The sequence below is a fragment of the Cavia porcellus genome, unplaced genomic scaffold (assembly GCF_034190915.1).
Source record: "Cavia porcellus strain 051 isolate PalLab524CR breed Dunkin Hartley unplaced genomic scaffold, mCavPor4.1 scaffold_1, whole genome shotgun sequence".
Lineage (NCBI taxonomy): Eukaryota > Metazoa > Chordata > Mammalia > Rodentia > Caviidae > Cavia > Cavia porcellus.
This window is the reverse complement of record NW_026947484.1, coordinates 114,376,541-114,404,406: the sequence shown is the minus strand read 5'-3', so window position 1 is coordinate 114,404,406 and position 27,866 is coordinate 114,376,541. Positions and strand designations below refer to the sequence as shown.

The 27,866-nt window shown below is 34.7% G+C and overlaps 1 protein-coding gene across 9 annotated transcripts in view; it reads left to right on the top strand.

The window, feature by feature from the left end:
• Positions 1 to 27,866, top strand: part of Evi5 (ecotropic viral integration site 5) — a 226,985-nt gene that overhangs the window by 109,575 nt on the left and 89,544 nt on the right. For 6 of the 9 annotated variants that reach the window (XM_063254237.1, XM_063254227.1, XM_003478938.5 and 3 more), the window contains 5 exons: positions 1,315 to 1,375; positions 12,221 to 12,274; positions 14,225 to 14,257; positions 14,794 to 14,940; positions 25,380 to 25,514. In XM_063254237.1, coding sequence (XP_063110307.1) covers positions 1,315 to 1,375; positions 12,221 to 12,274; positions 14,225 to 14,257; positions 14,794 to 14,940; positions 25,380 to 25,514 — 430 coding nt within the window. The remainder of the gene's footprint in view (positions 1 to 1,314; positions 1,376 to 12,220; positions 12,275 to 14,224; positions 14,258 to 14,793; positions 14,941 to 25,379; positions 25,515 to 27,866) is intronic. The other 3 variants (XM_063254233.1, XM_063254234.1, XM_063254236.1) reach the window with 3 other exon arrangements.

Here is a 27,866-nt window from a genome sequence, read left to right as displayed (position 1 = left end):
TATAGAACTGATCAAAACAGAATATTGAATAGAGCAGTACCACTAATCAGAAAAGAGCAAAACAGTAATAAAAATATTTGCCTTCAAAGAGATGGTAGAAGGAAGTCCCTCTTATTTGCTATGGTCAACCTCCCCGGATATGCTCAGATTTCTGGTTCCCATTTGCTAATGGGCGGTGCGGGGGAGGGAGAAGGGGGTTTGGGGAAGTGGGATATTTGACTCTAGGCCGTGCATCAGTAGGTTCACTATTGCTTAGCAGGGAGGCAGGCTGGTTGTTTGGTTTCACAGCGTCCTAAGTTCCAACATGGTGTGGATCTCAGAAGCTGCTACTGGTTCTCCCCCTGAAAGGGTCACAGTCTGCCACATTGCCACTGCTTACCAGGGAAGGGAGATGTTTGCTTGGCTTCCCAGTGTCCTAAGTTTCAACATGGCGCAGATCTCAGGAGCTGCTACTGGTTCTCCCCCTGGAAGGGCTGCTGTCTGCCACACTGCCACCGATTACCAGGGAGGGGAGGTGCTTGCTTGGTTTCCCAGTGTCCTAACTCAGGAGCTGTTGCTGGTTCTTCCCCTGGAAGGGCAGCAGTCTGAGGATGAACATTTTTGAGTGATATCCAGCAGTGATAGCCTTTTCTCAGGACATCTTTACAGGACTGCATATTCAATATGCATTATTATGACTCTAATCTCAATCATTAAGTGCTATCTGCTAGGATTCAGCACTATAAATTTACTGGTTTTTGTCAGTACTTTCTAAACATTTAAGGAAATACAATCTGAGGTTATTCATAAACTTTAGTCCCCTAATTTTAGTACTCACTAGTGTTTCTTGCCTGTGGCACTTAACGTGGCATTCTGATGATCATTATATTTCCCTCATTACTTCTGTAAATTTAGTTGAAGCTTCTGTAAGGAAGAGTTGTCCTAAGTTGTTTTTTTTGTTTTTGTTTTTTGAAACTCAACAAGTATTTTAAGATAGTGCAAGTACCAGGATTTTTATGGTTAAAAGCCTATCCAGCTATACAGTTGTGGTCAAATTTGATGGAAAAGGAAAATTGGTTATTTTGTAAATACAGAATTTAGTACAGTTTCATGTTTGGTGTTTTATAAATTCACTTCTTTACTTTTGAATGGCTTTTAGTGATTTGTAAGGTAATTTTTTGGGTAATAACCCGTGAAGCTATTCATTTTTCTAATATTAAATATCTTAAGTATAACCTGTGGGAATTTATTAATTTATATTTTAAAATTTTATAATTAGTGGCTGATTTTTGAATGAAAACATACCTTTAATTTTTTTGTTCTTCTTCTTCTTAGGCTCGAAAAAGAATATACTACAATAAAAACTAAAGAAATGGAAGAGCAAGTTGAAATTAAAGTAAGCATTTCAGGGCTTTTTTAAGTGCTAAAGAGAAATTGGTTAAAGTCCATTAATTGGCACTAGATGTTCGTTCATGTTTATCTCTTATTACCATCTGCAGTAAATTTAGAAATAAAACTTATTTATTGACCACCTTCTATATTAAAGTTGAAAATAGAGATTTTCTAAAAGTAAGATAATGTGACTGTAATGACTTTCATTCTGTTGTGAAAAAGGGTAGATTTGTCAGTGGCAGGAGAGAGAAGTTCCATGAGAGATAAAAATACATTCCATTTAATTTAATTGTAATCTTGGCAGAGCAGATAATCTCTAGCACTTTGTATTCTGAAACTAGCAGCAGATGATTTGTGGCAGACTAATTAATTATGGTTGCCTGAGAGTGCCAGGAACTTTGACTAACGCAGTGTTGCTTAAATTTAAGCAAAGGTTATATTTCAGAGCTACTTCTCAGGGAGAAAAGTAGATTTTTAAATTTGGAGGACATATAAATATCCTATATGTATCCTAACATTCTTTTCTGTATCTTTTTGTAAAGTTCTTAAATTGAATGTCCTTGTCACTGTCAGACCTGGCATTTTGGAAAAGCTTTTTGACTTTTGTCTTAATGCCTCTGGAAGAGAATGATGAGTGAATGATAATTTATGTACTCTTGATTAGCTGATCCAATCTCTAATTTTATCTTCCCTCAAAAAAATAAAAAATAAAGGCCAGAGATAAAATGGCTTCTGTTGAATAACTTCTTTGCTGCCTTTTAAAATTTTTTTGAATGTGTCTGATTTTTGATCTGGACCTAGCAAGACATCAGAAGACTACCTGTATACAATTTGTTAGTGGAGCATTGTTATAAAATGCTACTCCTTCTGCCCTTAGAGTCTCTTTTACAAGGGAATGGGTTCTTTAACTGCTCCCTTTTGCCTTGGTCTTTCTCAAAAGCTTTGGAGACAGTTTCCTGTTTTTCTGTGTGAATCCTCTGTCTCCTCAGTGCTGTCTTCCCTCTTTGTCGATGCTTTGTTTGCACTTCTATACCTTACCAATGAAATCAGTATGTTTTGTCTTGTGTTATCTTTTTTGTAACCCAGGCTAGCCTCAGACTTGTAGTGATCCTCCTGCCTTAGCCTCTTGAGTGCTGGAATTACCACCATGCCAGGCAGAAAACAGTATTTCTATTTTTCTTTCATTTTTTGTTTGTTTTCTGAGATAGGTCTCACTGTGTAGTTCAGGCTGGTCTTGAGCTCATTATGTAGCCCCAGCTGACCTCAACTTGTAGTGATCCACCTTCCTCCCAAGTGCTGAGATTACAGGTGTGTACACCACACCTAGCTCTGTGTTTTTCACAGAGAGAAAGGATGCCTTTAGATGTCCCCTGCTCTACACATTTTTTTTTCATCACCCAGGTGCTTCTCTGCCATTTGCTTTTCTGTTAAATGCCATGCAAAAAGGCAGTATTATATCACTGCATTTCAATCTACTGAAGTAAAATGTATCCCATCCTTATGAGCAGGCAGAAAGTATAGATAACCACACATGATGAATATTTGGAACTGCAAAGCAAGTCTGTAAAGATGGGGGTGATGCATGGTAGTATATATGTGTAATCCCAACACTTGGGAGACAAAGGTACAAGAATCACACATTTGAACTAGCGTGGGCTACATAGTGAGTTCAAGGTCAGCCTAGAGTCTGTGGGAAGGCCCTTTCTCAAACCAAACGCCCATGTGCCACACGGAGGCCCACTCACCCCATCCCTTTGAGGATGGAGAAGCCATCCTGTTCATTTCACCATGTTATATTTTTGGCAAGGAGAATGAGTTCTATGAACAAGCCTTGCTCTTTAGGAAATTTCTTATGGAATTAAGTTATATGGGTATAGAAAAACCAAAAGACATTTTCAGAAAAAAAAAATCCACAGCAAACTTCAGCTTGTTTTTTTTTTTTTTTAAATCGTTTTGCTGGGAATGGTGATGCAAGACTATAATCCCAGCACTTGGGAGGCTGAGGCAGGAGGACCACTGAGTTTGAGGCAGTTCTGGGCTGCAAAGTGAGTACAACTGCATAGTGAGCAGTGAACTGTATAGTGAGACCCTGTCTCCAAAACAAATCAAAGCTTTGTTTTGGGGGGAAAGTTTTACTTCATATGCATGACCAAATTCCTTTAATACAGTGATAATTTTTTGTCACTGTGACAAATTCCCTGAGAGAAATCAACCTTAAAGAAGAAAGTTCTGTTTTGTCTCATGGTTGTTTGGCCCTACATCTGTAAGTCTGTAGTAAAACACAGCATTGTGATGGGGAGCATATGGTGCAGCCACACTGCTCATCTCATGGCCCCATGACCACAAGGAAAGAAAGAACTGACTTTTATAATAGAGCAAATCCATTGAACTGTGACTGTGATTGAATTAGTACCTTATCATCAGAGCCTCATGATTCAAGCATTCCCTTAAGGCCCCACCTCTGAACACCGCGCCACTAGGGACCACACCTTCAACACAGGGACTTTTGGGGCACGTTTAGGATCCAGATTATAACACTATGTGTTTCAGAGAGGTGGCATAAAATTATTTATAGGAAAGAATTTGGAATAAAAAAGTTACTAAGTTAGTGGAATTGATCAAGTATGCTCCTCTCAAAAGTATCTGTTTCATCTTTATAGTCTTATTTTTGTATAGTTCTAATTCCATTTGCATCATTCCTCAGGCCCCCTAAAGGACAAAACCAAAGTGGTTTGTGAATGACTATACTGTTTTTACTTTGAGTGAAACTGGTTTTTGACTTGGATCTGATAATTTATCTTAGTCATGCTCAGATGACCACCAACCATTTTTTAATTGAACCTTGTTGTAGGGTAGCAATTGCCACTTTTTACCTCACACTTCCTCCTTTCCCTGCATTTTTTCAAAGGCTTAGGTTTGTTAAATTAGTGCTTGCTAAGGTTTTTGTTTGGTTTTTGTGGTGCTAGGGAACACAGCCTTGCAACTAGTGTCTTCTTGCCTTGTCTAGGTCTTCCTCAGATGCCTCTAGGGCAATAATTTTGTACCTTTCTTTTTCACAAGCAAATGGTGTGATCAACATATCATTTGAAGTTTGGATATAGAAGTGTAAAATTAGCCCTGGGTGTTGTGAAGTCTGTTGTTTTTAATTATTATTATTATTATTATTATTTTTGTCTTTTTCCTTTTTATCGGTACCAGGGATCGAACTCATGACTGCCTGCTTGCAAGGCAGGCGCTTATGCCGCTGAGCTAAATCCCCAGCCCCTTTTAATTAAATTTTAATTAAAGTTCTAAAACCTTCGAGTATTATACTCTGGTCATATTGGTTAAAAAAAAAAAAACCTTCGAGTAGTTACCTTCTGTTCTAATTGTTACATCTGTCATTGAATTCATTGTTCAAGTTATGACTCTTAAGTTTTTCCCACATCTTCTTTAAAAGGACTATAAGATTTTATTTTATTTTTGGTACCGGGGATCAAACTCACAACCTCACGTTTGTCAGGCAGGTGCTTAGGCTACCGAGCTAAATCCCAACCCAGATCAGAGTAAAGAACCATAAGAATTTTAATAGCCAGGTATAGTAGTACATATCTGCAGTCTCAGTACCCTTGGGCTGGGGCAGAAAGATCTAAAGATCTAGCCCAGTGTGGGTTACTTAGCCACCTAGTGAGTCTTGTAATGGATTAATGAGGATAATCTTTATTTTTGTTGATAGAATATCTTTTTCAGTATCTTCTAATCTACTGAGAGAAGGGAGGTAAGAAATATTCAAATTCTTGTTTATGTTAGAGCAACTCACAAAACTTTAAACAAGAAAAATCTTGATACCTTACTATACTTAAGTCTGGCAATGAAATTTTCTTTCTTTCTTTCTTTCTTTCTTTCTTTCTTTCTTTCTTTCTTTCTTTCTTTCTTTCTTTCTTTCTTTCTTTCTACCAGGGACTAAGGTCATGACTGCTTGATTGCAAGGCAGGCACTTATGCTGCTGAACTAAATCCATAGCCCGTGGCAATGTAATTTTCATACTGAAATTTATGCTTTGGGAAAGAGACTGATAGCCATACAAATGGGATATTAGAAATTTTCATTGATTTTTAGCCAGAAGTTAAATGTGTTTTCGTATTTCTATTTTTATTTTATTTTTCCAATTTTAAGAAATATGAACTACTTCAGATATGATTAAAACAGAGAATAATATAAAAACATTGATAATCTATTATCTTGCCTAAAGAGGAAAATACAATATTATCTACATTGTCCAAGAATTATATATATGTGAAAGATTAAAGTTCACATTTATTTAATACTTCATATAAGCTGACCATGATGGCACATACCTGTAATTCCAGCTCTTGGGAGGCTGAGGCAGGAGGGTTACCATAAGTTTGAGGCCAATCTCGTTTACATAGGAAGCTTAAGGCCAGCCTTAACTGTGTAGCACAATCCTGTCTCAAAACAAAAAACAACAAAAACAATTTAATATACTACGGATTCTTTCTATTCTTTATATCTTATTTTTACAGTAGCCTCATGAAAGTGATATTAACTTTTCTTTGAAGAAGAAACTGCAAATTATGTGTCAGTGGTAACATTGCCAGGAAACACTGAAAGGCACTGAACTCTTGATTTATGTTATTCTTAGACCCGTGTGTGTGTGTGTGTGTGTGTGTGTGTGTGCACTCACACGCGTGTGTGTGTGTGTGTATTACTGTTTTTCAAAAGACTGATGTATTTGTAGTGTAAGAAGAATTTGGGTGTCCATTTTTCTGTGGCATTGTAAACTTTTCATTAAAACTGAATGATTTTATAATACTTGACAGAGCCCAGTAGCATAATTTATTCAATAATGTATTCATTTAGCATATAACTTATAGTGTCTACAACATGCTCAAAAACTGTTCTGAGTGCTTGATTTCTTTTTCTTTCTTTCCTTTTCTTTTTCTTTTGTCTTTTTTGGTGGGCTTAGGTAGTAAACCCAGTACTTAATGCTTGGTTGCCTGAGCTACAACTTCAGCCCTCTTGGCACTTGAGCTATGGTTAATGAAAGTCCAATTATTGCCTATATAGAGTTTATATTCCAGAATGAAAACCTGGCAATAAACAGAAAATTAAAATGTATTCTAGATAATGGTAATAGGAGAAAAAAGTACTTCAGGTAAAAGAGAGTATAAAATGATAGTGTTCAAATTTTGACCAGTTGTCTTTTAAATAAAGACCTGGAGGAGTTGGCAAGAGCCAGGAGCTGGCTATAGCCAGCTAGCTAGGAAGAAGTGCGAAACCTGGGTAGGAGTGTACCTCAGGAGGACTAGTGAAGAGGCATTGTGAATGGGCACATGATTGATGAGAAGAGTGAGGTAGGTAAAACAGGAAGGCTGCAGATGAGGTAAGGTCACTGACTTCGGGGAAGGGGAACTGTTAGAGGTTTTGCAGAAGAGAAGGACAAGATCTGCCTTCAGTTTTCAATGGGTCCTTTCGGCTGCTCTGTTGAGAATAAACTGCAAGAAGTACAAGTATAAATAGGGAGATTATCTGGAAGACTGATGAAGTGAAGCAGGCAAAAGAGGATGGTAATTTAGGTATCTAAAAAGTGGTTAGATTTTGAATAGATTTTAAAGATAAAGCTGACAGATTGAATATAGAGATGTGAGAGAGACAGCGGTCAATCTTTTGGCTTGAACAGTTAGAAAGCTTATTACTTAAAATGGATTAGACTGTAAGAGATGTAAGAGGGAATTCCTGGAGCCCACTTGGCTATTTTAGGAATGGAGTACATAGGAGATTTTCAAGTTGACCCTTGAATATTTATATCTGAAGTTAAGGCTCAAATACCAATGTGGTAGTTGCTCACAGAATGATGATAAGCCTTGAGAATGGTTGACATTACTTGGAGAATGAATGTTTATAAAATAGAATAGAGGATTGAGCCCAAGAATAAGGCAACATGTAAAGGTTAAGAAGTTCAGGAGAAAGGAACAAAGCAGGCAAAATGCAGGTAATAGTGCTCTAGAAACCAAGAGCAAGTGTTTAAGAAAATGAATTTTTATTGCTAGAAAACATTGAGTCCAGCTGAATTTAGTAATTGTTACTTTAAATAAACATCATGGTTTTATTTCTCTTTGGTTGTATTTGCCATGATAGGTATAGATGCTGTTTCCAGAAAGAAAAACAAGACTTTCGCAAGCAAATACACAAGGGAGAGAGGAGAAAGAGGGAATGTGCATAATGATTGGAAATTACATATTTTATAGATGAAAGAGAGACATAGATTGAGGGAAATAAAATGTCAGAATCTCTGGGTTACTCTTATAAAGAGGAGGGATGTGGTAAGGTGTGGTGGTGGATATCTGTAATTCTAGCACTTTGGGAGACTGAGGTAAGAGGATCACAGATTTGAGCCTAGCCTAGGTAACTTAGCTTCTTTGAGAGACCCTGTCTCAGATAAACAGGCAGACAGGCAGGCAGGCAGGTAGGGCTGGTGGTGTAACTCAGAGCAAAGTCCCTGGGTTCTTTCCCCATTAGAGGGGAAGGAGAAAGGAAAGGAGGGAAGAGAGGGGAGGATTGTTAGGGATGAGTCACTTTATAATGTGAATGAAGTAAAAAGAATAGGAGATAGTAAGGAGTGGGTAGTATAAAGTTGAGAGCTCCCTTTTTGGGGAAATTTATGTTATTTTACATTTTTTCTTTTAAAATAATATTAATAACATCTTTGTATATAGTTTTTTGGCACCTATCAGTATTTCCATAGCCAGCTATAAGAAGTAGAACTATCAGATTGTATTAACATTTTTCAGAATTTTGAGATATACCAAATAAATTTCCTAAACAGTGTTTCCAGGATGTATTCTTTTTAGCAATGAGTTACCATTTCATGCCTACTTCACCAGCATTCATTTTTGCCTTTTTAGTCTCTTTTTTTCTTTTTTAATCTGACAGGCCAAAAAAGTCTATATTTTTGTATGAGTACAAAGTACATATTTTTAGATAGCCATATCTAGTAATTGTTAGTAATTAATAGAAAATGTGAATATGACTAATAATAAATCAGTTAATTATAGATTTTAATTATTAACTTCCTAAATATTCACAATATGCGGCTCAAAATATCTTGGAAAAATAAGGCCCATGTACAATAAAAACAAAAGCATTTCTGGAAATCATCTAAATGAAAAATAGGATGTAAGCTAACAAACACTAAAAGCCTCTTTTCTCTTTCCTCTCCCCTCCTCTTCTCCCCTCCCTCCCTGCCCCTCCCCTCTCCCTTTCCCTCCCTGTCATTCTTTTATCCTTCCTTCCTTCCTGCCTTCCTTCCTTTCTTCCTGTCTCCTTTCCCCCTCCTCCCACTTCTCTCTATCTCACTCTTTCTCTTTCCTGTCTTTCTTCCTCCCCTCCCCTTTGTGTAGGCCTCTCTGTGGCTCTTTCTCCTTCCTTCCTTCCTTCCTTCCTTCCTTCCTTCCTTCCTTCCTTCCTCCCCTCCTCCTCCTCCTCCTCCTCTCTCACTCTTTCTTGGGAGGCTCTTGCACAGCTCTTGCTATTCCCCAGGGAAAGACTCCAGAGGATGAGAAAATAAGGAAAAGACAAAAGCAGAGGTCAGGTGGAGCCCTGTCTTCTGATGGGAGAAAAGGAGCTGCCCTCTCACTGCGGGGGTGTTTATTTGTACTTTTAGTAACTTAATGTCACATGATACCTCAGTTGCCTAGTAATCTGCATGTTTGACAATTTAAGGGTATGACGTTTTGGGGCCTAGAGTCACTTGTTTGGCGGGAGGGAGAAGCCCCAGGTCTTTGTTCTGAGACCTGGCAGGCCACCCACAGATGTCAAATTTCAGCTTCAAAAGCTCCCAGCACTTTCTCCTTTTTCCCTCCCTTCTTTTCCAGTCTGTCTGTCTGTCTATCTCTCTGTTGCTGTTTCCCCTTCCTCCTTTTCTTCCTCCCCTCCCCTTCCCAGTCTTACTATGCAGTTCAGGTTGGACATGAACTCACAGTGTTTCTCCTGCCTCAGCCTCCTGAGAGCTGGGATTACAGGCATGTATCACCATGCCCTGCCTTACACGTAGACACATTAAAATGACACTAAATGATGAATATTGGAAGAGAGAAAATTACTTTGTGTTATACAAAAATATGATTATCACAACAAAATAATGTATTAGCAAGTGCTATTGAATTTAATTCCTTGCAAAATTTCAGAGCAATTTTTTTTTTAAAAAACTGCAAAGGAAAACACGAAAAAACCAGGCAAAAATGTATTACAGTTACACTCATAATGAACTTCAAAAGTATTAGCTGTGTTTATCATTAGTTCAGTGTCTGTGTATGTTAGGTGTTGTATCACATTCAAGTTTTCCAATATTTTTATAGTTTTCTAGATGAGAAAAGAGTTTAAGGCATTGAATGATATGTTCAATTAGAGAATTCATTAGAGAATGAAGATTAAATCTAAATCTGCCTAATTTCAAGTACCTTCTAACTGCTTTAGTACTATATAGTAATAACTCAGGTTTGAGGATGGTAGATAAAACAAGAATGGGGTAAATTACCAGATTTTAAAAAGGATTACAAAGTTTAATTGTTGAATTGTTATGTTAGTGTAAATGAAAAGTCAGTAACTTGTAAAGGTCACCCTACATGGTCTGTATTAGCTGAAGAGGATTTTTTGTGACACAGGGCCTCACTATATGGTACAGTGTAGCCTTAAACTTGGCCAGCAATATAGCTCAGTGGCATAGTGCCTGCCTGGCAAGCACAAGGTCCTGCATTTGATTCCTGGTGTGTGCATGCGTGCGCGTGCCCCCCCCCCCCCCACACACACACAGAGGCCACCAAAGAAAAGCCTCGCTTACATAACTCAGGACCTTGCACTTCCTTCCAGGCAGGTGCTGTGTTGCCGAACTCTTCGGTTAACCTGAAGAGTCTTCTACTAACAGCTCAGCATGAAAGTAGATATAACACAAATGGAGATAAAATGTTTTAAAAGTGGTAGTAAGTACTGTGCAGGAGGTCCAGGTTTTGATTGACACTACAAGACAGCGAGACAGAGAGAGAGAGATTGAGATTAAATAAAAACCTTAAAAAATGGTGCTACAAAGAGATTAAATAAAAATGAACCTTAAGAAAATGGTGCCAGGGGCCAGGGATTTAGCTCAGTTGCCTAAGTGCTTTGCCTGGCAAGCACGAGACCATGAGTTCGATCCCCAGTACCCCCCCCCCCCCCCCCCCCCGGTGTTAAGACATTCACTTTTTGAGGAAAAATGATAGTTTACAGTTTTACTTAGAGTACAATTTATTTTAGAAGATTTAAAGTAGACAGGAGAAGGAAATCTAGGGTATTTTTTTTTTTTTTTAAAACAAGGTCTTGAACTTCAGAATCTCCTGCCTTAGCTTCTCAGGTGCTGGGATTACAAATGTGCACCATCATGCCCAGCTCAGTTGAATGTTTTGAATTCTAAATTTTAGCATTATTTCTCTTGTAAGTAATTTTATTCATTCAGTTGTGTGGTTGGAACTTAATTTCCTAAACCTTTTAGGATAGACGAAATGTTGACTTTGGTTGATAAAATGATTGAGAACATGTTGAGAATCCTATTTTAAGTTTTCTAGATTATACTAGTGTTTAATAATTGAGAGTTTATGTAGATTACTGTGTTATACATGGACAAGCAGCCAAGAGATGGGAAAGAGTTTCTATTTCTTAAGCTGTTATTTTATATTCTGAAGTCACAAAAATGCCCATTCCAAATCGTTTACTACATATAATTTAGTGAATAGAAAAAGAAAATCCAATTTATGAAGTTTTTTTGTAATAACCAAGATTTGTTCTAATTTATAATCTATTTAAGATACTATAATTCATAATTTTACTTCTCTCAACTGAGGTTTTATGTTATATAAACTACAGTTAAGTGTTCAATAGAAAAATAATAGAATTGATGGAAGGATTTCTGAAGAACACATTCATAACAAATTTAGAGGAGATAGGACTGGAAAAAAAAGACTGGATTGAACTCAGAAACAAATTGATATAAAGAGGTAAGAGGGGTTAAAATTTTAGGAATGGCAAAAAAAGAAAAACTGGATTTGAAAATGAAATAATCTATATAGATGATTAATAAATTTTATTAGTAGAAAATGCAGAAAGATGATTGCAACTTGGAGTGGTTTGGACTTGATATTAATTTGACAAGTGTTATGGATTAGGCATTGAATAGTTTGGTAAAGTTTCTTTTTTAAATCTTGTTTTGGGGCTGGGGATTTAGCTCAGCGGCATAAGCGCCTGCCTTGTAAGCAGGCAGTCGTGAGTTCGGTCCCTGGTACTGATAAAAAGGAAAAAGACAAAAAAAAAAAAAAAAAAGTATAAATCTTGTTTTACTTTTGTCACTGAGAAAATGCTGGTAAATGCTAGTAATTTAATTTTCTTGAGTAGAAGACAATTCATGGATTCTTTATATATTTATAGTATGTAAGGAATTTTGCAATGGAGATTGCTGTAGTCTGACAGTCATTTAATTAGATATTTATCCCTTAAACATGCATATCTGAATTTCTTGTTCTACTGATATATGTGTTCTAGGAAGTAAAAAGGAATCTTTTCTATCTAATATGAAAGCATTTATGACAGTATTGTAATATTGAAAAGAAAGGGATTTTCTTCTGTAGTTTTTATTTAAACTTCATTCAGAACTGGAATGAAGAATGTGATTTCTTTTTATGTATTTCTTACTCTGAGCCTATAACGGTTTGACAGATGATAATGTAACCATACCTTAGTCTTTTCTTATTTATAAAAGAAGCCATTTATAGGGCTGCTTTAGGAGTCTTTATTCTTCTTAAGCAAAACTTTTTTTTTTAAACAGAGATTACGCACAGAAAATAGACTTTTAAAACAACGCATTGAAACATTAGAAAAAGTAAGTAAATGATCCCTACAAGTATCTACTCAATGTTTAATATTTTTCCATATATTTTAAGTGTATCCTCAAAAATATCAACATTGTTTCACCATTGTGGTATTGACTGCTAAACTTATCTAGGTTACTATTTTACCAAATAACTATGTATTAATAAATTCATATTAACACATGAAATTTCATGTTAAAGTTTTAACTGAGGTTATTATTAGAGTACATATCAATGTCATTTCTTACAAACCATACAAAGTACATTCTTTTAAAATCTTGCTGGAAATCCATTCTGATATATTTTAAGATGAATTTCAAATATTGTATAGTCTTCCTAGCCATGTGTTGACTATAACAATGATTTCTTTAAGGGCTAGGATTAAATTTTGTCAAAGTAACGGATTCCTTATCTAAAAATTTGATCTGAAAAATGTATAAACTCTGGTTAGAAAAAACTTTGGTATCTCCTTAATTACCTCTTCTGTTTCATATTAAGTTAACTGTCAAAGATGAACATTTTGCATAATTTTTCATACTGTGGTTTTAATGTGATGTCTCTTGTAGTCACGTTTCTGATGCAGTGAGTTGAATAATACAAGCATGGTTAAAAATTTTGCTTTGCTGGGCATGGTGGTGCGGGTCCTGTAATCCTCTCAGCACTCTGAAGACAAGGTTGAGGCAGGAGGATTGCTGTGAGTTCAAGCCTAAACTGAATTATGCTACAAGACCTTGTCTCAAAAAAGAATTATATTTTGTTTTATTTAAAGTAAAATATCTGAATTCATAACTCTTTTGATGCTTTTTTTAAGCTAGAAGTAAGAATAAGTAGTTGAAAGTACGCCTCATGATACTAACAAGTATATTGAAAGTTTTCTTTGAAAATCCATAGATAAGAAATAAAGAACTGGAAATAAGGATAGTTTGCAATTTGCCTTTTTAAAATATTTCTGATTTCACATTTAAATAGCAGTATGCAAAGACTGGATATTTCTTGTCTGTCTTTGTTGTATAGTTGCAAACATTTTGTCTCTAATGATAATTAGAGTTGTTTTAAAGATAGCTTTTTTTGGTGAGTTATCAAAGATGTTGAGGTTAATTGTTTTTAAGTCAGTTATTTATATACTCTTTTCTCACCCCACTTATTACTTAGTTACAGTAATAAGTGGGATGACTTCTTAGGGTTTGTAAAAATTTTTGGACTGAAATGTCTTCACAAAGCATTTGTATTGCATCTTCAGAATGATGCATAAAGATGCTGTAGGAAAGTGTTAAGATTTTACTTCTTTATAATTTCTCCCCCTTGGGTATCAGGGATCAAACTCAGGACAGCATGCTTGCCTAGCAGGTGCTGTACCTCTTTAAAAATTTTAGCCTTTTTTACTGACTTAGATGGCCTATGTATGTAACTTAGTATTTAGAATTCTATAAATTTTTAAATATGAATTGAATTTTGCAACCAAAAAATTTCGTTATTTTTGTTAGGATTTATTAAGTTAAACTCATTACTTTCAATCATTATATATTCCTTGCTTTGATTCTTTGGGTGTTACTGTTGCACAAATTACTGTCACACTTTGTAAATATAATTGTTCACTCAGATTCCTTCTCCTTTTCATAGAAATGGTTTTAGATGCAGTTAAGTCTAAAAATAAAGAGGTATAGCTATGCTTTTAAGAGAAAATACTTGCTGATCCCAAATAATGAAAAACCATTTGAAATTTATAGTTTGGTCTGTTTTAGAAACACCTGGTTTTTTGTTGTTTATTTTTGTTTTGACATGTTTTCCTTAAGACTTAAGAATTTAAAACATGTTCAGTTAAAAATAGTTCTAAAATTTAAATGCCCATTTTAATTAGCAATGAAAAGCAGATGGAATTTGGATATGTTTTCTTCTTATTCCTTATTTTATCACGCTATTTCCTTTCTCATATATTTCTGTCTGAATTTTTCCTTTTGTAGGAAAGTGCTTCCTTGGCAGATAGATTGATACAGGTATAATTTTTAAAGCATTTTCTCTAACCTTGATTGTAAGGAAAATCCTAAACCTAGAAATTCATATTTTAATGCATGCAACTTTACATGCATTTTCTTAGAGATAATGTTTTGGGTGGTACATGGGTTAATTGTTGATTTCTGTATTATCTTGGCATATTCAAATAGATCCCTCTTGCACGTTTTAAAGCTAACTTTATTTTTTCACAGTATATATTCCAAAGTATCAATCAGTGAATTCTGTGATATTAACCACTATCATTGAAAATTTTAGTCTTGCATGTACAACTCAGTAATATTGCATGAATTGAAGTTCTATTGCCTGAAAGAATTGCTGAGATAGATTTTTCATTTAGTTTCTCAAAAATTTGCTGGAGCAATAACAAACTGCTAGCTAATAATTTCCTAGGCTGTTCTATTCTCTGAGGTGATTTTTTTTTTAAAAATGGGTCAAAGTGAATAACTAAGTCTCACAAAGGCAGTCTTTCTTGACTCTATCCTAAGTTGCTTTACACACAAAAAAATTATGTCCTAAGGGACAAGTGACAAGAGCCCAGGAGGCTGAGGAAAACTACCTCATAAAACGGGAATTGGCCACCATCAAACAACAGAGTGATGAGGCCAGTGCTAAGCTGGAGCAAGCTGAAAATACCATCAGGAAGCTCCAGCACCAACAACAATGGGTAAGGAGTCTGGTAGTGCTTTTTTCACCTTTCTCATCCCTTTCCCTTTAAACCAAAAAATAAAAAAAGCACAACTTCAGTGCTCTTATTTTATATAATTTTGTTTTCTACTTTAATTGAACTCTTAAGTTATTATATTTTATGTTCTATAGTACCTAGAGGTCTTAACTGTGACCTAAAAACTCCTGTTCTACCTCCCCCACCACCTACACAATTTTATTATAAGCAGATAGTAATTGTTTTTCCATGCATTATCGTGTATGTAAAATAAGCAATATATATTAGACCTGCTGTTCAGCTCAGAAATCTGTTTCATAACAGGTAACCCTGACTTTAGTCAGTTTTTATTCATTGTGCCGATGAAATACTACTCAACATACAGGAAAAAAAAATATATATATATATAATATATATATATATAAAACCATCTCCTTTAAAACTTTGGTAATGGGGTAGTTTATATCTTATCAAATACTATAGTGTAGATTTCCTATTAAGATGTAGAATTATAGGTTAAGGTGTATGCCTACTTTTTTTTTTTTTAAGATGAGAGAAGTTGGGGCTGGGTATTTAGCTCAGCGGCATAAGCGCCTGCCTTGCAAGCAGGCAGTCGTGAGTTCAATCCCTGGTACCGGTAAAAACAAAAAAGACAAAAAAAAAAAACCCAAACCAAAACAAAAAAAAAATGAAAAAGACCAAAAAAAAAAAAAAAAGATGAGAGAAGTTGTCAAGAGGAAAAAAATTTAATCCTTTAGAAATTATGTAAACTGACCTATGACTCTAAGCAGGTACTGGTTGTGTAGCTAACCTTTGTTATATTTTGCAATTTAGACATAATTTTCCATTATCAAATTCAGCAGGATTATTTTGGGAATATAAAAGCTAAAAAGAAAAGTCCATTATTCCTTACTTCAATTTTTTGTGGGAGTTGGATTAAAATAGGAGCAGGTAGAAAAAATTATTACTAATTCTAGAGATCTAGAGGATCTGAAAGGCAAGTAGAATAACTGTAAAGTTCTCCATTATTTGTTTCTAGTAAAATCAAGAAACAGCGTCATTACGTGGGTACAAAAGTCAGAAAACTAAAAGAAGAAAAAAATTGGTAATTGAAAGAATCGTAAACATGTATTTTTCTATTGTGTTGCTGAAGATGGCTAAGAAAAATGAACGACAGTGATAAAATAGTCTATGGCCATACCACCCTGAACATGCCTGATCTCGTCTGATCTTGGAAGCTAAGCAGGGTTGGGCCTGGTTAGTACTTGGAAAGGAGACAGTGTTAAAATAATACTAGAAAGACTACAGTGCAAGAATTTTGTCCTGGCTTCTTATGAAATAATAATATTGAAACAAAAAGAGAAACAAAAATAGAGTTACTGACTCATTTTCTAAATTAGGCTAAAATGAGTTATAAATTCAGTGTGATTTATTTAGAAAAAAAGACAAGTATTATGCTTATATTTAGGATGAGCTTACAGTCTCAGTATATCAGAATTATAAAGTTTTTTTAATATGTTTTAAGTTAGTGAAGCGTATAGGATCAAAAGGATAGAGTGTTTATAATGAAACTGAGCAAGCCAAAATGATCATAATGTACTGAGGCTTTTGAAACATTTTAGAAAAATGTAAGACATATAAAATAGTGATTTACAGAGTAAATGAAACAACCTTGGTTAAATTTCTGATTTCAAGTTACATATTCTGGATATTAAAAAGACTTGCAGAATAATCATAGAAACATTGATTCTTAGAACATGAGAGGTGGTATAGGTTTTAAGGTGGACAATACATTTCTTTCTTTTTTTTTTTTTAACGATATATTTCTTACAGAAAGTAGTAAATAAAGGTTAGATATTTGAAGAGTATCCAGAGACCTTAATGATGCTTCATCAAAAATGCCTAATGGCTAGCCTAGTAGATATGAGGTAGCATATCACTGTGGTTCAAATCTTCTTTAAATTTGAAAATAACTTTCAGTGCAAAGATCAAGTCTCATGTACATTTAATTTTTTAAAAAAGAATGCATATTAGTAAAATAGAGTAATAATGAGATTCATTTGATATATCTGTATATATATAACATAATTTTATTATGTTCATCTCTGTCCATCCATCCCCCTTTCTTCCTTCTTCCTCATCTCTATAAGTCTACCTTCTAGTTTCCTGTCATCTAGTTATTTTTGACTGAGAATTTTACGTTAGCTCCTTTCTCCTTTTTTCAAGTGTAATTACACGCTAATTAGTCATGAAAAACGTCTGAGTACTGCTTTGTTCAGTAGTTTATTATCAAGATACTCAATTTAGTTTGGGAAATACTTTGTTATGTTGCTTAGTGTCCTATATGATTATGATATGTTTATTTATTTATTTTTGTATTGGGAATATCGATCTCAGGACCTTGCACTTGCCAGGGAGGTGCTGTGCCCCTGAGTTGTATTCCTGGCCCTGATGTGTTCATGTTACAGTGAAAATGAAATAAATGTATTTGTTCATTTGAAAGATAATGGGCAAAATATTAAGTGTGGAGGGTACAACAAACAGTAAGGAAAGAAAGTCTTGCTTTTATAGGAAGTGTTCTGGTTCAGGAGACACATTAAGCAAAAATATAATTTCAGATAAAGGCTGTAAAGAAAATAATGCAGAAGTGAGTTTATAAGTATGAGTGCTATTACAGATAAGGTAGTTGTGGAATACTTCTTTGAGGATGTAACATTTGACCAGAGACTGAATGATACATAGTAAACAATCCTTTGAAGTTAGGGATGTTGCACATAAAAATACACTTAATGTAAAGGTGTTAAGAACTAAATTTTGGGGGCTGGGGATTTAGCTCAGCGGCATAAGCACCTGCCTTGCAAGCAGGCAGTCGTGAGTTTGATCCTCAGTACCGATTAAAAAAAAAAACTAAATTTTTGGTGTTTGAGGAAGAACACAAAATACATATTTGTAAATGCTAATGAAACCAATCTTTAAAAGGAAAGACAAGTAGCTGATAGTAGAGATAAAAGAGTCATTAAATAATGATTTAGACTTGGCATGACGTCTCACACATCTAATCCCAGTGATACAGGAGGATGAAACGCCTGACCTCCTATGTCCGGTATGAGTTCGTGTTCTCTAAAATCAAACTATGAATTTTAGGAACAATGGAGGTGAAGAGTAGAATATATTTATTGAGAGAAAGAAAGCTTTTGTCTAAAGAGAAACAGAAGGGGATCCCGAGTGGGTTGCCCAAGACTCTGTCTTTTCCGGGGACTTTTATAGAGTAAACCATGGGTTCAAGGTGGGGGAAGAGTGGGAACTCACAAAACAGAGGGCATAATGTGAGACATAATAATAGTTAGCCAATAAAATCAATAGTTTAGGTAAAATTGATTACATTGGGGACAAATGGGAAAGCAGGTCACATAGGAAGTGGGCATTCTTCGAGATCAGTGACTCCTCCTATATAGGGGATTGGGATGGTGACTCTTGGCTTCTTAAAATGATCCAGATTTAATCCCAAAGGATTATACTTAAGGGTGTAGTTGCATTTCTTTTGCCTTCTGTCTGGAGATCTGGCCCACAGCAAAAGGTGTGTGTGCCCTCCAAGGTTATCAGATGTCTGGTCCTCTGTGCTGGTGGCTTCCTCGATTGCCTAGTCCTGTCTGACTTCCTGTAATATTTCTTAACTGGCTCAGCTGCCTGTAACACCAGCACAGGGAGGTGAGGTAGGTGTATCTCTGTGAGTTCAAGGCCAGCCTTAGCTACATGGTGAGTTCAAATCCATTTTGAATTACACAGGGAAACCCTGTCTCAACAAATAAACAAAAACAGACATAAAAAAGGAACAAGTAATTAATCAGCAAACTAAGAAAACTGTAAATATATCAGTCATTACATTAAATGTAAGATTGGAATGTAAATATTTAAGTTAGGAGATTCGGTAAAAAACGCAAAAAGGTTTACCTGAAACCAACTTTAAATACAAAGACTGTGGGTAGGAGATATCATAATGAATAATTAGCAAAAGAATTGCCCCACCCTCCATCCCAACCTAGTTTGAATCCAGGACTTGCCCAGATCTTTTTTTTTTTAAATTTTGAGACAAGATCTCCCTGAATCACTGAGTTGTCCTGGCTGAGCTCAAGTTTGCAGGCCTCCTAGATTTCTGGGGTTATAGGTGGTGAGTGCCACCATGCCCAATTAACAAGAAAAAAAATTTTTTTTTAAATTTTATTTTGAAAGTATACAACAGAACAAGACAGAATAAAGCCAACTAAGATCGTACAGTGAAATTTGTACAGAACTTCACAGCAGGTTATCGGGATAACAGTAATACGTATCACAGTATATTTTGTTATCTTTATAATAGTTGTTCTTTCAATCACGTATATCAAAATGAGATGGAATATAGAACACTATAGAACTTATTAAAACAGAATATTGAATAGAGCAGTACCATTAATCAGAAAAGAGCAAAACAGTAATAAAAATATTTGCCTTCAAAGAGACGGTAAGAAGGAAGTCCCCCTTATTTGCTATGATCAACCTCCCAGGAGACACTCAGATTTCTGGTTCCCATTTGCTATTGTAGGGTGGCGGGGGGGTGGGGAGGATTTTTTAAAAACTATTTAAGTAGCATATAATAAATAAAATACATAGGAATGAATATAGCCAAAAAGGTAATCTTATACCTTGAAAAATGAAATATTGTTTATCTACTGTTGAAAGCAATTAAAGATGACATAAATAAATGAAAATATATCCTGTTGGATTGTATTGGAAAACTTAATATTGTGGAGATGTCAGTATTAACCACACGAGTCTCTAAATTCACCCCTATCTACCTGTTAAAGTTTGTGCCTAGATGTAGTTTTAGATGGGGTTTTTCTGGAGGTGGCTGAATCTAGAGTTTGTGACTGATTCATGGTTCAGTACTAGGATTAAGAGTGCTGAGATTAAGGGTGGGTGATTGCTGGATCAGCCACTGATTGGACTGACTCTGCCCTAATCCTGGTAGATGAGTTACCATGTAGGGAACAGAAAGAGGCTGGTCTCTCCCTCCTATGTTGTTTTTACTGTCTTCTGCCACCATGAATAGTTGCCCCTCCACCACACCATCCTGCCTTAGAACCAGCCAAGTAGGGACTAAAAACCTTTACAAACTGAGCTAAATAAACCTTACCTCCTTTATCTTTAGATGTCAGGTATTTTGTCTCTGCAATGAGAAAAATAACTATCCTATCAAAGTAGCCATAGTTGTTTTCTTTCTTTTTTTTGCAAAAATGAAAAATTTACATGAAATTGAAAGCTTTGGGGTTTTTTTTGTTTGTTTTTGTTTTATTTTGTTTTTGAGACAGGGTCTCACTATGTAACCCAGGCTATCTTTAAACTCATAGAAATCCTCCTGTGTGCTAGGATTACAGGCATGTCTCATCATGCCTGGCTGACAGAAAGCTTTGAATAACCAACACAGTTTTGAAAAAGCAGAATAAAACTAGGGCACTCACATCTCTCGATTTCAAAATTTAGAACAAAGTCAGAGTAATCAAAATGTTGTGTTACTGTCATAAGGATGAATAGATGCTTGGACTAACAGGATTGAATTGAGAAATAAACTCATTTATCAATGACTAGTTGATTTTTCCAAGGCTACCAGACCATTTATTGAGGGAAAAATAATCTCTTCAACAGTGACATTTGTAATACTGGATAGTCTCATGCAAAATGGTGAAATTGGGGCCATGACACACACTATAAATAAAAAGTAACTTAAAATTGATCAATAGTCTAACACCATAAAATACAGGTTTTGTGGTTTTAAAATAATCAGTTTATACAGGCACAAATGTGCATATAACATTTCTTGGTTGTTTGTTGTTTAGTTTTTGAGAGGAGAGTCTCATTAAATTGGTCAGGCTGACCTTGAACTCAAGGCCCAAGTAGCTGGGATCATAGGCATGTATTTTGTGGTTTAAAATTTAAAAACCCTTTGAATAAAACACCTAGAAATAAATCTTTATGACTTTGGACTTGACTGTTGATGTAAGTAGGGATTCTTAGACACCCAAAACAATAAAAGAGAAATACTTTGAACTTCATCAAAATTTTAAAAACTTAAGAATTTAAAAAACTAAGTAAATGTAAAAGCAGCCTGAAAAATGTTAAGAAAACATTTGTGAGTCATATATTCAATAAGGATTTAGTAGGCAAAATCTGTAAGAACTGATAAAACTCTACACAAGTAACCCAGTTATAAAATGGGCAAACGTCTGAATGGAACTTTCTCCAAAGAAGACGCACAGATGGCCAGAACACATATAAAGAAGTCTTCCACATCATTAGTTAATAAGGAAATGAGATCAAACCCATAGTGGATGTATCGCTTTACACCCAGTGGGATGATTATAATTTGAAAACAAACCCAAAATAACAAATGTTGGCAAGGAATTGGAGAAAATGAAAACTTCCATACATCTTTGGTGGAATGTAGCACTCAGTTTCTATGAAAAACTGTATAATTCTTTAAAAAATTAAATATAGAATTACTGTATTATCCTAGCTATATACCTAAAAGAATGAAAGAAGTACATATGCACAGATTTGTAGCAGCATTACTGCTATGTAGCAAAATATGTAGCTGCATATTTTGAAAAGTGGACAAAATCTAGCTGTCCATCAACAGATGAGTGGATAAACATTGTCATATATATATATGGTATAATCATAATATATGGAAAAATATGTATAGATTAAAAATTAGAACAGTAAAAGACATTGCCATTAATCTCTCTCAAAATTAGACCTCCCACTTCAAAAACAAGTACTTATCCTATTGTTCTTACCACTTTCTGAAGCAGTTCTGGAAGTCCTCTTTGTGAATGTCTTTACAAGACATCAAAAACAGAGTGAATGCTGTTGCCTAGTGCTATCCAACAGAAAGACAGGCTTATAAAAATACTACAGAATATCCTCATTCACATTGTTCACTATGTGACTTTTGGCTCTTCCCAAAAGTCATAATAACTATGAATGGTAATCATTTCAAATTGATTCAGGACATTGAAGCAACCAAGATAGTACAAATAAAGACACTTTAGAAAAAGAACTTCAAGAACTGCTTCAGAAAGTGGTGAGAATAAGTGTGTGTGGGAGGTGGGCTCATTGCATTGTGTCTTCTTTCCCCACTGTCCCAGCTTCTCCATCTGGTTTCTTTTTGAAGTTATTTTTTATTGGTAGAGGTTTGTAATACATAGTGATTACATTTTCCTTGGGCAATAGGTACATATACATACTGAATTTTGATCATTTATACTCCTTTCCCTTGACCTGCCTTCTGGTGATATGTCTTACTGTAATATAAAAAATATTAAATATTCATGGTATTTTAAAATCACACTATGTATACATACAGTGGAATATTATTCATTCATAAAAAAGGAATAAACTACTAATAATACTGCAATCTCAGGGAACTCCAAAAACCTTAAGCTGTATGAAAGATGCCGGACAGAAAAGTACATATGTTGTATGATGCCATTTATAGGAAATAATTGACATAAATAAATTCAGAATGGAATATAGATTATTACTTTCTAGAAGACACATTGTCGTGGATGAGAATCTACTTGATACAGGGTTTTACTTTCAAGTAATAATGATTTGGAACTACAGATATGGTTGTACTACATTCTGAAAGTATAAATACTACAGAATTGTTCACTTTGTTCACTTTAAAATGATTGTTTGAATTTTGCCTGAATAAATCAAATGTTAACAAATCATATAAAATTTGTTTTTTTTTTTTTTTTTTTTGGGACAGGGTCTCACTGTGTAGTTCATTCTGGCCTTGAACTCACTGTGTAACCCAGGCTGGCCTAAAACTCTCAGTGATCCTCCTGCCTCATCCTCTTAAGTGTTGGGCTCAATGGCAAGAAAGACCAGTTACTAGAGCAATGATGGGAAATGAAAAGGAAACAATAACAAGAGAAAGATTCTACAGCAAAAAAATTTTATTGTGATGCATTAAGGTGCCGTGTGAGAAGTTTTAGGCAAGTGGCAAGTAGAGAAATCAAGGAAGGAATTGGTTTGAGGGAAATGATAATAACCTTTGTATTACATTTGATTTGAATATAGAAAATTTGTGTGGAAATGAAACAAGCTGCTGAGAATTGTAATGCTTGATATTTGAGATCCATTGTGATCTCAGTGTTAAGATCTTAAAGTAGCTGAGGATTAAAGGGAGTACTTTTGAGAGCTAAACTTCTAAACTTAGGGTATATGAAAACCTCAGGGAGCTCTGAAGTGACAGGTACAACTTAGTGAGGTTTTTTTTGGTTTGGAAAGTTGAGTTTCATGCAATTCTGAAAGAGTTACTGACTCCAAAGGATAAAAACCATTGCTAGCAAGTAAAGGAGGTGACTGATAAAGGTAAGACTGAGGAGAACCAAGACCAAAAAACCAAGATAAAGCTAGGATTGAAAGTTGTAGAAAATGACAGTAGAGGGAAAAATAATAATAACTATTAAATCAGACATTTAAAAAAGCCTAAAAAGGTACCAATTCATGTGGTATTATGCCACCAGAAGTACTCTGTATTTTTTAGACTCTATATAGTTGCAGTATATTAATTGATCATTGTTATGATGGTCTGATAATTAAGAATTTTGTTGTATGGACTTTGTTAATAGCAAAAAAAAATTACAAAGTGAATTTACATTGATTGTAATTCAGAAGTGAAAATAATGTTTATTTTTTAAAAAATGAGATATTTATTATCCAGAGTTACATTACCAGAGCATTTCAGCCCTTTTAAATTTTTACTGAGAAAATTTGTTCCCACTGGGTGTTATAATTGGTTGAAATATTTGGTTTATGCCAAATCAAGGATTCCATTTTCATGTAGGCCTCTTGAATCATAAAAACAGTATGTTGTTACTAAGTTAAGGTACCTCTAATCATTCGAAAAGTGTGCTTTTTTTTTTCTTATTTGCATAAGGTAAGTATTCACTAAGGTGATATATCCTTTGCAGATATATTTTGTTGTGAATTTAAAAAGTCATCATTTAGACATCCTTTGGGATCATTTGAGGAGAGTTCCACGTATTAAGCATTGTCATTTTCAGTAGCTTTAATTTGACATCCATTTTGTTCTTAATGTATTAAAAAGTGAAAAGGTCTTTATTCATGCCAATACAGTAGGATATTGTTCTTTATGACTATTTTGAATTGCCACTTTTTCTTTGCTATAGGAATTAAATGTGAAGTGATAGACAATTTGATTTAGAAAGTTTTTCTTAATGAGGCATTAGGTGAATTTTTGTTCTTTCACAAATTCTTTTATATATGCACTGGTTTTTGCTGGGTTTTGTGGCTTACGTTTGTAAACCTATCTTTCAGGAGGCTAAGGGAGGAAGATCTGGAGTTTGAAGCCAGACTGGGATCAGAGCAAGATCCTGTCTCAAAACTGAGTTACAAAGAGTTGGCTTTATAGTTCAGTGATAGAGCACCTGCCTGGCATGCATGAAAGAGCACCTGCCTGGCATGCATGAAGCCGAGGGTTAATTCCCCAGTACCAGAAAAAACAAAAAGGGATTTCTTAAGTGGCTACATTGGTATTTGTGTTATAGAATAGGAAAGGAAATGGGAAGCTTTCATGCTTCTATGATTAATTCCTCTAAGCAGCATCTGCTTTTTCTCTGCTTCCAGTAATCAATTACATCTTTTAAAGAAATTTACATTTCTAAGGCAAATAATACAGTTTTGTTCTCTTTTGGGAATTTAAAGTAGTTTATTTTGTGTCACATTAAAAAAATAAATGCACATCAAATTAACGTTGTTTACTTGAGTATATTCAAAATAATATTTAACATACAAACAATATAAGAATCATTAAATCATTGAATCATTGAATTCAATTTGTTTGTTCTGGTGGTATGATGCCTGGGATTAGACTCCAGGCTTTGGACTTGCACAACAGGGTCTGTACCGCTAAGCTACATACCCAGCTTACTTTATATAGTTAATTTATATAATTTTTGATGTCCAGTTTAAAACCTGCCTCGATTTGAATTGGCTACATTCCAAGTGCTCAGTATCAAAATGTGACTAATGACTACACTATTGTACAGGTCAGTTCTATAAGTCAGAACAGATTCTTAAGTGTCTAGATAAATGGACAGATAAAAGGAGATAGTTATTTTATATGAATTGAATTTGATGAGTTTAATAACTAGTTACCCATAACTCAATAATGTCATTTGTAAATGACACTTGAACTAGGCTTTTTTTTTTTCTTCATTGGGAAGTTATTTGGTGGAAAGTTGCAGGGGATATTACATAGATAGAATTTTTACTTTGTAGTTGCGCTTAATACCTGAATTACACATTGAATTGTTTTTACTTTATATACATGTTGATGCTTCCATGAAATTTCAGTATATATCTATAATCTTTAGCATAAATGCAGTTCCAACTACAATGAAGATTTTGTGCTACAACTAGAGAAGGAATTGGTTCAGGCCAGACTGAGTGAAGCTGAGTCTCAGTGTGCACTAAAGGAGATGCAAGATAAAGTTCTGGATATAGAGAAGGTAAGAAACTACTGTATATAAATGCTCTCTGCTCCTAAATTAGGAGAAATGGTAGATTTTAAGTACTTATTGAGCAAATTTGACTTGGTATTTTTTACTAAAAGTCTTACACATTGGTGCTGAGGATGTCACTCAGAGTAGTAAGAGCACTTGCCTAGCAACACACATATGCACACAACATACTAGAAACTAGAGAACAAAGAAAACACTTTAAGATTGCCAATTCTTTGTTGTTTCCAAAATAATCCAGGACACATATTTAAGAATAAAAATGGGAATTAGAGCCCTTTTAGAAGAAAAGGATGAAGATAATTTTTATGGGAAGAATATTTAAATGTTAAAGAACATAAACTTAGGAGACAAAAATCAGTTTTCCTCAAATATTGTATCTTTTGTAGAAGAGATAGAACTAATACATAGACATGTATTAGTGGAACTTTTACATGTGGTGACATGTGGAACTTTTTTTTTCTGCATGTAATTATTAAAACCCTTTACACTAAAACAAGCCCCCTCGGGATATATAGGAAATTCCCCTTTGCCTGAGTTGTACTTATTTATAAAAGTTAACTTCTCAATATTGTTACAGACTATCAAGGCCTATTAGATAAGTTAGATAATCCTCAGATTTTGAGACTGTGTGCTAGATCATGAACTCTTTGTTTTCTCATCTATAAAATGATTGATTGTTTGGGCTCTGTGTTGAGTTTGTTCTTTTTCATCCATGGGTAATATCTAACCATTGAATCAAGAAGGCTCCATAGATAACAGACATAAACACCTCAGATTGGTCTTAACTATTTCTTAGTGAAATAGAAATGTAACTAGAACCAGTAGTGGAATAATTTTTTTAGATATCTTCTCATTGTTTGTATATTATCTGGCAGATTCATTCTCTGATTTGTTGTGAATAATCAAGCAACAATGTTGTAAGGTATTAAAAGAAATACATAGCAGAATATTTAATCTAACTTTGGAGTAGTGTTTTGGCCTCCATGATTTATGTAAGAATACAAATCTTTTTTTTTTTTTTTAAGAATACAAATCTTGCATTTAGAAAGATTTTCATTATTTTGTATAAAGACATGTACTTGGGTCCAGTTCAAAACTGCATTTCTTGCCAGAGGGCAGTGGTGTACACCTATTGTCCTACTCAGGAGGCAGAGGCAAGAGGATCACTTGGGTATACATCCAGCCTTGGTATCATAGCAAGACCCTGTCTTAAAAGAAAGGAGTGGGGAAAGGAGGTGGGAGAAAAGAAGGGAAGGAGAAATTTATAAAATTACTATGTTGATATTCATGTTTTAGAGTAGAAAGGAAATTGGAAGCTTGTATTACGGTTAATGTCTTTGTGCAACGTGGAATTTTTCTAATAACAGTCTTAATGCAAAAGTAATAATTTTCTGACTTTCAGATAAGAAACTAAGTCTATCATAAGAAGATGTGTTTATGCGAATACTATTTCATAATTCTTATATGCTAATATTCATGCCTACCGTGAAATACTTTAGAAAAAGAAAATTCTTGAATCAGGCCTTGGAATCTTAGTACCACAGTACCTTAGTTTACCTAAGAAGCTTTCCCTAGGGCTTAATTTAAATCTTTTGGTAACTCTCTAGAGCAGTTTGGGGTACTACATTACCCAGGTGAGTCTTACAGTATAGTAAAAGATTAATCTAAATTCATGAAATAAACATTTAGATCATCTGGTCCAAATAGATTTGGACTTTTTTTCAATCTTTAAATTGTAGCTGATGTTCATGCTTTATTTATTTATTTATTTATTTAAGTGCTGGTACTTTTTTGGTCTTTTTCCTTTTTATCGCTACCAGGGATCAAACTCACGACTGCCTGCTTGCAAGGCAGGCACTTATGCCGCTGAGTTAAATCCCCAGCCCCCATCGCTGGTACATTTATTGTCATGTAGAAAAGCATTTTTAAGAGTTGTTCCATAACTCTGGTTACTCTTTTCTTTTCTTTTTTTTCCTTTTGAGACAGGATTTTGCTGTGTATTTCAGGCTGGCCTTTAACTCACTTTGTAGCCCACTCTGGCCTTGAGCTCGCAGCCATCCTCCTGTCTCAGCCTCCTGAGTGCTGGGATTATAGACATGTACCACCATGCCCAGCTATATCTTCAAAATTAAATACCCTCATATATTGTTGGTGGGAATGTAAAACAGGGCAGCTACTTTGGAAAAGTCTGACAGTTTCCTAAGTTAAATTTAAAATAATTACCATCGGAGTCCACAGTTTTACTCCTAAATATATACTTATAAGGATTTGAAAATGTATGTCCACAGAAAAACTTTTATGCAAATGTTCCTAGCAGCACTATTCATAATAGTCAAAATT